This window comes from Nerophis ophidion, linkage group LG22, assembly GCF_033978795.1.
Source record: "Nerophis ophidion isolate RoL-2023_Sa linkage group LG22, RoL_Noph_v1.0, whole genome shotgun sequence".
NCBI lineage: Eukaryota > Metazoa > Chordata > Actinopteri > Syngnathiformes > Syngnathidae > Nerophis > Nerophis ophidion.
This window is the reverse complement of record NC_084632.1, coordinates 43,079,186-43,093,694: the sequence shown is the minus strand read 5'-3', so window position 1 is coordinate 43,093,694 and position 14,509 is coordinate 43,079,186. Positions and strand designations below refer to the sequence as shown.

At 38.9% G+C, this 14,509-nt stretch overlaps 1 protein-coding gene across 1 annotated transcript in view; it reads left to right on the top strand.

The window, feature by feature from the left end:
* qtrt2 (queuine tRNA-ribosyltransferase accessory subunit 2) overlaps positions 1-14,509 on the top strand; it is a 34,922-nt gene that overhangs the window by 9,082 nt on the left and 11,331 nt on the right. The window contains exons 3-6 of the mRNA XM_061883902.1: positions 1,784-1,860; positions 4,180-4,389; positions 6,714-6,913; positions 10,658-10,809. Coding sequence (XP_061739886.1) covers positions 1,784-1,860; positions 4,180-4,389; positions 6,714-6,913; positions 10,658-10,809 — 639 coding nt within the window. The remainder of the gene's footprint in view (positions 1-1,783; positions 1,861-4,179; positions 4,390-6,713; positions 6,914-10,657; positions 10,810-14,509) is intronic.

Here is a 14,509-nt window from a genome sequence, read left to right as displayed (position 1 = left end):
TCGCAAAATAATTAGCGCATGCTTAGCATTCAGGATTAACGTCGGGTCAAACTTGTTTCGCAAAATATTATTTTTATTAGCGCATGTCTAGAATTTCCGCCGGGTCAAACTCGTTTCGCCAAATAATTAGCATATGCCTAGAATTTCCACCGGGTCAAACTCGTCACGTCACGAGTGACACTTCACCTGTCATCGTTTTCAAAATGGAGGAGGCTGATTTCAATCATTTGAAATCGCATAAAGGGAAGAAGATTAAGAGCTATTCAGTAGGATTTAAGGTCCAAGCTATTGAATATGCTAAAAAGAACAGTAAGCAGCTATGTTTTATTAATATACCGTAGCTGCGTGTTTCAAATATGAGTCATTAAATGACTCCCACCTCCTGGTGGTAGAGGGCGGTAGTGATCCTTCTTGTGACTACTCGGCTGCAGAAGAAGCGACAACAAGCGGCGATCGTTTATTTTTTCCTCTCGCTTGCACTTTTAACATGGAGGATTACATATCTAAAATAAAACCTTTTTCTAAACTGGACTTTCAATCGAAGCAGGAGGTAATAAAGGAAGATCTCCATCGATACAGAGAGACTTTTAAAACTGAAGAAAGATAAGGAAGACTTCTATAAAGAAGTTATTGATGCTTTTGATCAGAAGGAGCTGCACATGGACTTCATTTATAAGTAGTGAAGTGAAGTGAATTATATTTATATAGCGCTTTTCTCAAGTGACTCAAAGCGCTTTACATAGTGAAACCCAATATCTAAGTTACATTTAAACCAGTGTGGGTGGCACTGGGAGCAGGTGGGTAAAGTGTCTTGCCCAAGGACACAACAACAGTGACTAAGATGGCGGAAGTGGGAATCGAACCTGCAACCCTCAAATTGCTGGCACGGCCGCTCTACCAACCGAGCTATGCCGCCCCAAAGTAAGGATAAGACCATAATAATTATTATTTTTTGATTAAATATGCTTTTCATGATGGTATCCTTACGTCACACTCAAATTTATAAGCGCAGGCCTAAATTTACCGCATGCCTTTGGTAAACGCCGGAGTGAGAAGAGGTTTTAAATTAATTAGTGCCCCGGCGGCAAGTGAAGGAAATACGGTAGTCATTTTCTATGTCGCAGAGAGACAAACCTGCGATATGTCGAGTATATCGATATATCGCCCAGCTCGAGGCTGATTTAAGTAGGAGGTTTTGTAGTCATGAGCCTGGTCGTGGAACAAAGTCTACTTGTAAGTTCAGGTACTAGTGTGCACAAAAATAATTACTAACATGAGTTTTGTGGCAGCAAAAATGTGTTTTTTTTCTTCCCGCAAATCAAAAGAAACTATATTTAAGGAATGGTGACGTATGATTAGGCTGCATTGTACATAATTCAATACACTGGTAGGTATTTTCTGGACATAAACCACCCTGACACGACTGGGGAGGACAAATACGATGACGTCAACTTTGATCCTGTGCTTTGCTGTCTGCCAACAACCAGCAGTCGTGTCCAAATAATTTCATCATTGGCAGCTGAGACTGAGAATCCAATCCAATGTGTTGTACATCGTTAATATTAAAAACATCATTAGCTTGTGTTTGTGCGCCGAGGAGTGACCTCATTCCAGCCAGCTGTAGTAAGTCAAAGCGACCCCTCAGGCGACTGGAGTAGAAATGAGAAATAGGAATGTGTGACACGTGGTAAAAGTGATTTGTTGACGTGTCGTCACATCGATTTGATCAACATTTGCAGTCACAAAGCACCTTTTGTTTCTCTCCCTGGTTTGTGTCCTGCAGGTCTTGGTGACACCGTGTTGTTCTGTTCGCTGCATGACCCCGCCGCCCCTTGCCCCGCCGGCTACACCACCAACAAGGTGACGCCATTTGTCCTGCATTCACTCTTTCTACCACTTCTTGCCTGCACAATCTGTTTTGTGGACTTTCGGAAAGCATTTGACTATCAATCGAGAAGCTGTGTTGAAAATCCATCCCACAACCTATCATTGCCGCCATTGAAGAACTCTATGCACCAACCTTTTTGAAACCAAGAGCTACTTCTTGGGTAATGATTAATGCGAAGGGCTACCAGTTTGATGCACACTTAAATAAATTGCCAGAAATAGAGAATTTGCTCAATTTACCTTTAACTCTATGTTATTATTAATAATTAATGATATTTATCTTTGTGGAAACACTGATCATCTTAATGGTTTCTCACAATAAATATATCTTTTTGATGACATGTTTTAAGTAGATTAAAATCCAATCTGCATTTTGTTAGAATATATAACAAATTGGACCAAGCTATATTTCTAACCAAGACAAATTGTTATTTCTTCTAGATTTTCCAGAACAAAATCTTTAAAAGAAATTCAAAAGACTTTGAAATAAGATTTAAATTTGATTCTACAGATTTTCTAGACTCGCCAGAATATTTTTTTGAATTTTAATCATAAGTTTGAATAAATATTTCACAAATATTCTTTGTCAAAAAAACAGAAGCTAAAATGAAGAATTAAATGAAAATGTATTTATTATTCTTTACAATTAAAAATAAATTAAAATACTTGAACATTGATTTAAATTGTCAAGAAAGAAGAGGAAGGAATTTAAAAAGTTTAAAGGTATATGTGTTTAAAAATCCTAAAATAATTTTTAAGGTTGTATTTTTTCTTTAAAATTGTCTTTCTGAAAGTTATAAGAAGCAAAGTAAAAAAAATAAATGAATTTATTTAAACAAGTGAAGACCAAGTCTTTATAATATTTCCTTGGATTTTCAAATTCTATTGGAGTTTTGTCTCTCTTAGAATTAAAAATGTCCAGCAAAGCAAGACCAGCTTGCTAGTAAATAAATAGAATATAAAGCAGGGGTGCCCATTACGTCGATCGCGAGCTACCAGTCGACCGCGGGGGGTGTGTCAGTCGATCTCCAGCCAGGCTATTAAAAAAAATAGACCTAAAAATGAGTGATCATCAATCTTCAACAAGACGTCACTTAAATGACATTCACGGTACCGGAGGGTCTTGTGAGATGACACTGGCTGCTGCAAGATCATTATTATTAAAATATGACCGAGAGGAAGGCGAGAAACACTTTTTATTTCAACAGACTCTCGCGCCGTACCTTCCGTCAAAACTCTAAAGGCCGACTGCACATTTCCTATCTTCACAATAAAAGCCCTGCTTCATGCTGCCTGCGCTAACTAAATACAGAGTCTCTGAAAACTGGCGTGCACAAGCGATCCCTCAGAAAGCTGGCGTGCACATCACTTGTGCACGCCAGCTTTCCGAGACTCTTATTTTGTTAGCGCAGGCAGCATGAAGCAGGGCTTTTATTGTGAAGATAGGAAATCTGCAGTCGGCCTTTAGAGTTTTGACGGAAGGGACAGCGCGAAAGTCTGTTGAAATAAAAAGTGTTTCTCGCCTTCCTCTCCGTCATTTTTTCATAATAATGAACTGGCAACAGCCAGCGTCATCTCACAAGACCCTCCGGTGCCGTAAATGTCATTCAAGCAAGCTACGGAATTTGCCGCCAATGTTTTTCTTGTAAAGTGTATGGAAGCTGGATGAATTAGATGCCAAAAACCAACCACTTTCATGTGGTATTGTACAGAAAGGACAGCTTTTTTTCTCCTCCATTTGAAAATGTGGGCGTTATCATCATTACTGTCTGATTCCAATCAATGCAAGTCATCAGAATCAGGTAATACACCAACTTATATTCTTGTCTTTGTGAAAGAAAGACATTTATATGTGTTACACATGCTTGTATTATCATTAAACACATTTAACTTGTTTACAAAAATGTCTCTTTCATAAATGAATAAATATAAATGATATGTATAAATGAGGTAGATCCCCTCGAGTTGGTCAATTGAATAGTAGCTCGCCTGCAGAAAAAGTGTGGGCACCCCTGATTTAAAAAATAGAGGCAGCTCACTGGTAAGTGCTGCTATTTGAGCCATTTTTAGAACAAGCCAGCGAGCGACTCATCTGGTCCTTACGGGCACCGCGTTGGTGACCCCTGATGTTTGGTAACTGCCAAGTTATTTATTTTTTTCATCTGTCTTCATTTTAATCACGTCTTTTCAGTTGCATTATTACATACATAAAGTTGTGTATGCTAAAAAGTGACGTCATCGGGGTGTGTGTGTGTGTGTGTATATGTGTGTGTGTGTGTGTGTGCGATGCAGACTGTGTCGGTGTGGGGCAGCGGCGGGCGCATGGAGCTGACGGTGTCAAAGTTCATGGCCCTGCAGAAACACGTGCAGCCCGACTGGTACCTGAGCATGGCTGACGGGGAGACCTGGCAGCGCAACACGTCCCGCAAGAGGGTGCACAAGGCGGTGGACCGGACCCTCGCCCACCTGGACCAGGTCCTGCTGGTGCATCAGGCATCACAGGTGCAGCACATTGAATGGTCGCCACATCAGGGTCAGGTTTGATGATTGGAGGAACGTGTACTCCAGGGGTGTCCTAACTTTATCCACTGAGGATAAAGTTTGGACTCCCAAGGACCATAGAGGGTCTTCGTCATTAACATGTTAATATAAGTCAAACTATTATTTTCATTTTTTATGTAACGCTTACAGTAAATCTCTATACCAGGGGTGTCAAACTCAAATACAAAGTGGGCCAAAATTTCAAACTGAACAAAGCCGCGGGCCAAGGTTGAAAAAATGAACCTTTTAATAGGGACTCAAACATGTTTTGCATTGAATATTGAAAAAGCAAGGCTTATATAACTTTATAGTGACATGCAAAATCCAGTTTCAAATAATAATAATAATAATTAAAAAATATATCAATGGTATATCAAATAAAATTTTAATAAAAAATTGAATGACTTTTCTATTTGCAGCCTTCTGAGGTAAATATCAAAATAAACTTTTTCCACAGGCTAATAATACATTTGGAAATAAAATAACAATAATGAATGAGTCAAATATTCAAGCCTTGAAGTAGCAAGAGAAAATGCATGAATAAACTGTTAATTATTGCTCAGTTTGCTACACTGATTTGCTTTACCACTGAATATGGAACAAGCAGTAATTATATAACTTAATAGTGCAAAATCAACTTTCCAAAAAAACAAACGAAAAAACATCAATGGTAATATTAATAACATTTAAATAAAACCTTTAATGCCTCTTTTCTATTTGCAGCCTTCTGAGGTAACTATCAACATTACATTTTTCCACAGGCTAATAAATCTTAAAATAACAATGAGATGGGTGGGGTTGGATGTGGGGGGCGGGGTTAGGTGGTAGCGGGGGGTGCATATTGTAGTGTCCCGGAAAAGTTAGGGCTGCAATGGGTTGTGGGTATTTGTTCTGTTGTGTCTATGTTGTGTTACGGTGCGGATGTTCTCCCGAAATGTGTTTGTCATTCTTGTTTGGTGTGGGTTCACAGCGCGGCGCATATTTGTAACAGTGTTAAAGTTGTTTATACGGCCACTCTCAGTGTGACCTGTATGGCTGTTGAGCAAGTATGCTGGCATTCACTTAAGTGTGTGTATAAGTCGCATATATTATGTGACTTGGCCGGCACGCTGTTTGTATGGAGGAAAAGCGGACGTGACGACATATTGTAGACAAAGCTAAAGGCAGTGCGTTATAGGCACGCCCCAAATATTGTTGTCTGGGTGGAAATCTGGAGAAATTCGGGAGAATGGTTGGAAAATCGTGAGAGTTGGCAAGTATGAGTATTAGCGGCGAATGCAGTGTTACAGCGGCTCAGCCGCTGTATAGTACCAGCGGGCCAGCTCTAATGTTAATTTGATATTGCCTCAAGGGCCAAATGAAATTGCATGGAGGGCCAAGTTTGGCCCGCGGGCCAGAGTTTGACACCCATGCTCTATATCAACTTCAGGTTGATTTAAAGTAAAAAAACAAAGGTTTTATGCCTTTTCAGTCAAAGACAACTTTGTTTTTTATAGTAAAATTGAAATATGTAGTATTTCCCCCATTGCCCAAAACATTCAGAAAGCAATGTTTGTTCTGAAGTAATTAGAACCCTAAAAAGATCAATAATGCAGGACACCTTTCGATTTAAATGTATTATTATTTCTGAGTAATCACAGTGAAAAAATAAATAAAATCCCTCTAAATATCTTTGGGATCCAAAAGGTCCCCCACTCATAAAGTGATACATTTTTATTATTATTTGTTTTACGTTTGAACTATTTTTTTGTTGGTTTCATGCTCTTTTGTCAAAGAAAACACTCTTTTTATAAGGCAACCACACATTATATGCACATAATATTTTCCACATAAAACATTATAAAGTGAAATATTTGAAGTAATTGGAGCCTTAAATAGGTCAATAATTTATTATTAAAAAAAATAAAAATGTTTTGACCTTTTTTTTTTTAGCATTGGCAATAAGAGCAAAATAAAGAAAAACAAACAGCCTGCGTGGCAGCTTTGTGTCAACATTGCAACTTTTCCCCGTTAGATTTCACCTCATTCTACTTTTTTTGGTGTTTTTTATTTTTTAGTTTTGCAATAGCATTTCCAGAATGTGTGGCAGGCCACTAAACTATTAGCTGGGGGCCGCAAATGACCCCCGGGCCGCACTTTGGACACCCCTGGTGTAATCAATACCGTCGACCAATTGTTGTTGGTGGTTGTCATGGCAATGGTTTATTCCCTCTAATGACAGTTGGTGTTAACAAGGCGAGCGGTTGTCTTTTTTTTTTTTACTCATTTGGCGCTTTGGCTCCTAGGAGCTGCAGGGAGCGCAGGTGTGGGGGGCGGTGCAGGGCGGAGACATCCTGGAGGAGAGACTCCGCTCCGCCAGGGAGACCGCCAAGAGACCGGTTGCTGGCTTCTGCCTGGACGGCCTCCAGACGGGCTGCGTGGACCAGGCGCTGAGGAGCCAGCTCATCGCGGCGGTGGTCAAAGAGCTGCCCGAGGACAAGCCCAGGTGTGCCCGCTCCTTCCATTCTGATGAATGATAGTTACTACAAAACCGGGGCAGTTGTGTAAATGCTAAATAAAAAGAGAATACAATGATTTATAAAACCTTTTCAACTTATATTCATTTGAATAGACTGCAAAGACGAGATATTTCATGTTCACATTAAGAAACTTTGCTATTTTTTGCAAATAATGTGAAGTGAAATATATTTATATAGCGCTTTTCTCAAGTGACTCAAAGCGCTTTACATAGTGACACCCAATAGCTAAGTTACATTTAAACCAGTGTGGGTGGCACTGGGAACAGGTGGGTAAAGTGTCTTGCCCAAGGACACAACGGCAGTAACTAGGATGGCTCAAGCGGGAATCAAACCGGCAACCCTCAAGTTGCTGGCACGGCCACTCTGCCAACCGAGCTATGCCGCCCCACAAATAATCATAAACTTAGAATTTAATGGCAGCAACACATTACAAAAAAGTTGGTACAGGGGCATTTTTACCAGTGTGTTACATGGCCTTTCCTTTTAACAACACTCTGTTAACCTTTAGGAAATTGGACCAATTTTTAAAGCTTTTCAGGTGGAATTCTTTGCCATTCTTGCTTGACGTACAGCTTAAGTTGTTCAACAGTCCAAGGTCTCCGTTGTGCTATTTGACGATTCATAATGCGCCACACATTTTCAATGGCAGACAGGTTTGGACTACAGGCAGGCCAGTCTAGTACCTGCACTTTTTTACTACAAAGTCACGCTGTTGTAACACATGGCTTGGCATTGTCTTGCTGAAATAAGCAGGGGCGTCCATGATAACGTTGCTTGGATGGCAACATATGTTGCTCCAAAAGCTGTATGTACTTTTCAGCATTAATGGTGCCTTCACAGATGTGTAAGTTACCCATGTCTTGGGCACTAATGCACCCCCATACCATCACACATGTGTAAGTTACCCATGTCTTGGGCACTAATACACCCCCATACCATCACACATGTGTAAGTTACCCATGTCTTGGGCACTAATACACCCCCATACCATCACACGTGTAAGTTACCCATGTCTTGGGCACTAATGCACCCCCATACCATCACAGATGTGTAAGTTACCCATGTCTTGGGCACTAATGCACCCCCATACCATCACACATGCTGGCTTTTACACTTTGCGCCTATGACAGTCCGGATGGTTCTTTTCCTCTTTGTTCCGGAGGACACAACGTCCACAGTTTCCAAAAACAATTTGAAATGTGGACTTGTCAGACCGCAGAACACTTTTACACTTTGCATCAGTCCATCTTAGATGAGCTCGGGCCCAGCGAAGCCGGCTGCATTTCTGGGTGTTGTTGATAAATGGCTTTGCATAAGTTTTAACTTACTATGTTAAAGATGTAGCGACGGACTGTAGTTACTGACAGTGGTTTTCTGATGTGTTCCTGAGCCCATGTGGTGATATCCTTTACACACTGATGTCGCTTTTTGATGCAGTACCGTCTGAAAGATCGGAGGTCACGGGCATTCAATGATGGTTTTCAGCTTTGCTGCTTACGTGCAGTGATTTCTCCAGATTGTCTGAACCTTTTGATGATATGATGGAGCGTAGATGGTGAAACCCCTGAATTCCTTGCTATAGCTGGTTGAGAAATGTTGTTCTTAAACAATTTGCTCAGGCATTTGTTGACAAAGCGGTGACCTTCGCCCCGTCCTTGTTTGTGTATGAGTGAGCATTTTTAATGGAAGCAGTTTTTATACCAAATAATGGCACCCACCTGTTCCCAATTAGCCCGTTCACCTGTGGGATGTTCCAAATAAGTGTTTGACGAGCATTCCTCAACCTTCTCACTCTTTTTTGCCACTTGTGCCAGCTTTTTTGAAACATGTTGCAGGCATCAAATTCCAAATGAGCTTATATTTGCAAAAATAACAAAGTTTACCAGTTCGAACATGAAATATCTTGTCTTTGCAGTCTATTCAATTGAATATAAGTAGAAAAGGATTTGTTGTATTTTCTTTTTATTTAGCATTTACACAACATGACAACTTCACTGCTTTTGTATCAGCACAAACTCCCAGGAATGTTCTTATGGACAACTCACTTTCAAACATGGCGCCCTGGAGTCATGTGAGGGGCTTTTGACCAATCAGAGAGAGTGTGGCCAGACCATCTCCTCAATGATTGGTCAAAAGCCCCTCACGTGACTCCAGGGCGCCATATTTGAAGCAGCTGAACCCCAGTTGTCTATATTCTCTCTTCAGGCGGTCTGACTACATTACTTCATCAGATATTTGATAGCTTTGTATCAGACATGGGATTTTTTTTAGGCCAATACCAATTTCGATTATTAAAATAGAATAGAATGGACTTTATTGTCATTATATGTTCATATAATGACAATAAAGGTGCGGTAGTGGAAGCAAATATGGGATGAAAATAAATTGCACAAGAAGTATAAAAGACAAAAAATAAGAATTGAAATAAACAGAATACTAAGAAATTATTATTTATTATATTTATATATATAAATATATAAATGCTAGTTTTTAAGGAGGCTGATATGCTAAAATTGGAGTAAAAGTAAATTAAAGATGAATATGTGTCAGTAAACATTTAGACAAGGCTTTAAGTTGCGTTTTGAAATTATTTTTTAGAAAAGTTGGGACCAAATTTTGATGTTTTTTTATGTTAAATTAAAACATCAAACACCTTTATTAGGCGTCTAAGAGGAGCATCGACTTTGTATTTCTAAATATGGAACATCTCCTGGGAAAATAGGTCTAAATATGACATTTGTCTACATCCCAATAACTCATCTACTCCATAGTATAACTTTTTATGGATTTATTACATTGTAAGGTTTCCTCCTGAAATATTGTCAACATTTCAATAAAAAAAAACTATTGTGGGCTCCTTTACATAAACCTTCATACAGACAGCCATCAGACTGAATGTACTGTAAATGTATTCTGTATATAATGTATTGTTATTTACATGTGAAAAATGCTGTATAATAGACTGTATTTGTTATTCACATGTGAATAATGCTGTATAATAGACTGTATTTATGTTATTCACATGTGAATAATGCTGTATAATAGACTGTATTTGTTATTTACATGTGTAAAATGCTGTATAATAGACTGTATTTATATTATTCACATGTGAATAATGCTGTATAATAGACTGTATTTATGTTATTCACATGTGAATAATGCTGTATAATAGACTGTATGTATATTATTCACATGTGAATAACATAAATACAGTCTATTATACAGCATTATTCACATGTGAATAATGCTGTATAATAGACTGTATGTATATTATTCACATGTGAAAAATACCCAAGTGTTTATTGTCTATTGTGAACGAACTGTGGTGCTGAATTACCCTTAAGGGATCAATAAAGTACTTTCTATTCTATTCTATAGATTATAGTTGAGACATTTTTCTAGACGGCCGACATAACTGACAAGTAATATCACTTATCAGCCTCCTTGACCACCGATGATCTGTATCGGCCCTTAAAAAAGCATATCAGGGGATCTTGTGTTGCCCTTTGAGGGAGGAGCTGCTATTTGGAGATAAGGAGCCGAGCACAACTTGCTTGACAGAGCGGCCTGCGCCGCGTGGAATGTGAAATGAGCCCTCACCTCGGCCCCTTTCAGCGCGGAGAGAGCCGACCTTTATCTCAACCATCGTTAGCACGCTGCACCTCTTTCCTCTCCGGCTGATTTATTACCACTTCCTGTCATCCCCCCAGGATGCTGCAAGGTGTCGGGCGGCCCGACGAGGTGTTGGCGTGCGCTCAGGCCGGCGTGGACCTCTTTGAGGGCTTCTTCCCCTTCCAGGTGACCGAGCGAGGCTGTGCGCTGTGCTTCGACTTCAAGATGGCCACGGACCCGGAGAGTGCAGGTAGAGCGCCACCTGCTGGCATCATTGATCATATTTGGATGAATTGGAAGAACTTGTTAGCTGTTGCATTCCAAACCAAGGAACACCAACAATACTCCTTTCACCTGAATGTTAACAGGTGTTAGCAATGTTGTTATTATAAGTGCTAACACAGAGGAACTACTTTTAGGGCGCTAACTATATTGACATACAAGTACAACCCATTTATCATTTATTCATATTGAGCTGCTGCATCGCCTCGGAGTTGGTGAAAGTTAACTATAGATGATAAATCATGTCTCTCACCTGGATAGTAGAAGGTTGTGGACATAAACCCACAAGTTGGTCAACTTCGACATCCAATTTAGACTTGGAGATGGCCGGAAAGCCACGAAAAAACACTTTTGTGAGAATGATGATGAATTGTTGATGTAAAGGGGAAGATATAAACATGCCATCAGTCTTCATCCCAGTGAGAGCAGACAGTATACAGTAAGTGATTGTTTTATTATGTTCTTGATTAGCACTTAGCAATACGGCTACATAGGGTTGCAAAGGGGTGGAAAGTTTTTAGTACATTTCCGGAAATTTACCATGAGAAGTTAAGCTCGGGAAATATTGACCATTTTTTTGGATTATTCAAAGTTGGTCACTGCAGCATGATTAATAGCTAAAACAATCTGATTTAATGCAAATTCAGTAGAATTTCAACCCTGCACTGTGCATTCCTCCATCACATGTGCATTACAATTAATGGGAATATATGATAAATAGGCTTCACGGTGGCAGAGGGGTTAGTGCGTCTGCCTCACAATACGAAGTTCCTGCAGTCCTGGGTTCAAATCCAGGCTCGGGATCTTTCTGTGTGGAGTTTGCATGTTCTCCCCGTGAATGCGTGGGTTCCCTCCGGGTACTCCGGCTTCCTCCCACTTCCAAAGACATGCACCTGGGGATAGGCCCCTCCTACCTCCAAAGACATGCACCTGGGGATAGGCCCCTCCTACCTCCAAAGACATGCACCTGGGGATAGGTTGATTGGCAACACTAAATGGTCCCTAGTGTGTGAATGTTGTCTGTCTATCTGTGTTGGCCCTGCAATGAGGTGGCGACTTGTCCAGGGTGTACGCTGCCTTCCGCCCGATTGTAGCTGAGATAGGCGCCAGCGACCCCGAAAGGGAATAAGCGGTAGAAAATGGAGGGATATGGGAAATAATGGGGAATGACAATAATGGTATAACTGTGGGCACTTGTCTCTCTGCTGCTGCATCTTTGTGGCATTTTTGACGTAGCTCTTTGCACACTATTTGCAAATGTACACCGCCTTTCCGCCTCCATTGGTTGGGGTGAAATGTCTCCACACATCAGATGAAATATATTTACCCCAGTAATATCATCAAAACTTACCTGACTGGATGAAGTCCTTGGGCTGAAATACTAGTGTGGCCTCAATAGTCCTGCTGTAGTGTGTTGCATGCTGGGAATTATATGCACATGTGATGGTGAGGATGAGGAATGCACTGTGCAGGGTTGAAATTCTACTGAATTTGCATTAAATCAGGTTGTTTCAGCTAATAATCATGCTGCAAGATCTAGCATGTTGCATTCAATGTTTATTCCCATTAAATTGCCATGGAAAGTTTCCAACTTTGAATATATTGGAATTTTGCCACCCTATGTGCGACCATGTGCACCATGATGGTTTTGGGACAGCACTACAATGTCAAAACTTGTGAACTAAGTAGGCAGTGAACATAGCATACACACACAGTCATGTGTCAATGTGTCATTAGAAACGTCACTTATCCTCGTCGGTCAGTGTAGGTGTCAGTCATTAATATTTTCCCATTATAATGAATGGGAATTGAAAAACAACAACAACAAAAAATTGGTTTGTTTTAATTTTATTTTTTAAAAAAAATTGAAAATCAGCTTTTACCTTTTAAAAATTAACTTTTACCTTGAAAATCAGATTTTACCATGAAAATCAGATTTTACCTTAAAAATCATTTTTTTCCTAGAAAATCAGCTTTTACTTTAAAAATCAACTTTGACCTTAAATTAACTTTTACCCTGAAAATCAGCTTTTACATTGAAAACTTTTACCTTAATCAACTTTTACCTTAAAAATCAACTTTTACCTAGAAATATAACTTTTACCTTGAAAATCCACTTTTACCTTGAAAATCCACGTTTTACTTGAAAAATAACTTTAACTTAAATTAACTTTTACCTTGAAAATCAGTTTTTGCCTTGAAAATAACTTTGACCTTAATTTAACTTTTACCATAAAAATCAGTTTTTACCTTAAAAAATCAGCTTTTACCTTGAAAATCAGTTTCTTGAAAATCAGTTTTTTTCATGAAATTAATTTTTTTCCTTGAAAATCAGTTTTTTCCTTGAAAATCAGCTTTTACCTTAAATTAACTTTTACTTTGAAATCAGCTTTTAACCTTTAAAATCAACTTTTAACTTAAAAATCAACTTTTACCTTGAAAAATAACTTTTACCTTAAATGAACTTTTACCTTGAAAATCAACTTTTACCTTGAAAATCAGTTTTTACCTTGAAAATCAGTTTTTACCTTGAAAATCAACTTTTACCTTAAAAATCGACTTTTAACTTAAAAATCAACTTTTACTTTGAAAAATAACTTTTACCTTGAAAAATAACTTTTACCTTGAAAAATAACTTTTACCTTGAAAATCAGCTTTTACCTTGAAAATCTACTTTTACCTTGAAAATCAACTTTTTACTTGAAAAATAACTAACTTAAATCAACTTTTACCTTGAAAACCAGTTTTTACCTTGGAAATAAGCTTCTATCTTAAATCAGCTTTTGCCTTGAAAATAAGCTTTAACCTTGAATATCAGTTTCCAACTTTGAATGTTTTTGGAATTTTGCAACCCTACTGCTACATGATGCTTAGTGTTTGACTAAAGCTGGCAGCTTTTAAAACTTGGAGATAATCCTTATATTCAGGATCAACAATAGAAGTTTCTGGGTCATCCTTTGTCCCAAAGTAGTCTTTGTTGTCTCTCATCAAGTCTGCCATGATTAGTAGTCCTGTTGTTGTTGTTGTTGTTGTTGAAGGGAACCTGAGAACGTTTTGTGAAATGAATATGCCGACGTATGCTTAAAATGATCCAAATATAAACATTTAAATAACCTTGTTCTTAGAAGACTTTACATGCTGAATAGAGAGACTTCGACTAGCTCCATTGTTAGCTGACTTTTGCTAGTGTTTATTTACGGTTTAGAATGTGGTTCCTTTAAGCATCACACATGTACACCATGACCACATATTTATACTTCATTTACTGTAAGAATTCCCATGCATTCCTCACATAACCCTGTTTCTCTACACCCGTGCTTTTCAACCTTTTTTGAGCCAAGGCACATTTTTTGTGTTGGAAAAATGCGGAGGAACACCATCAGCAGAAATCAAGAAACTCAGTTGACAGTAAAAAGTCGTCGTTGGATACGACTTTAAAGCATAACCAAGCATGCATGACTATAGCTCTTGTCTCAAAGCAGGTGTACTGTCACCACCTGTCACATCACACCCTGACTTGTTTGCTGTTTTCTTGTGTGTCATGTTTTACTTCTTGTCTTGTGCTCCTAGTTTGGTGGCTTTTTCTCTTTTTTTGGAATTTTCCTGTAGCAGTTTCATGTCTTCTTTTGAGTGATATTTCCCACATTTACTTTGTTTTAGCAATCAAG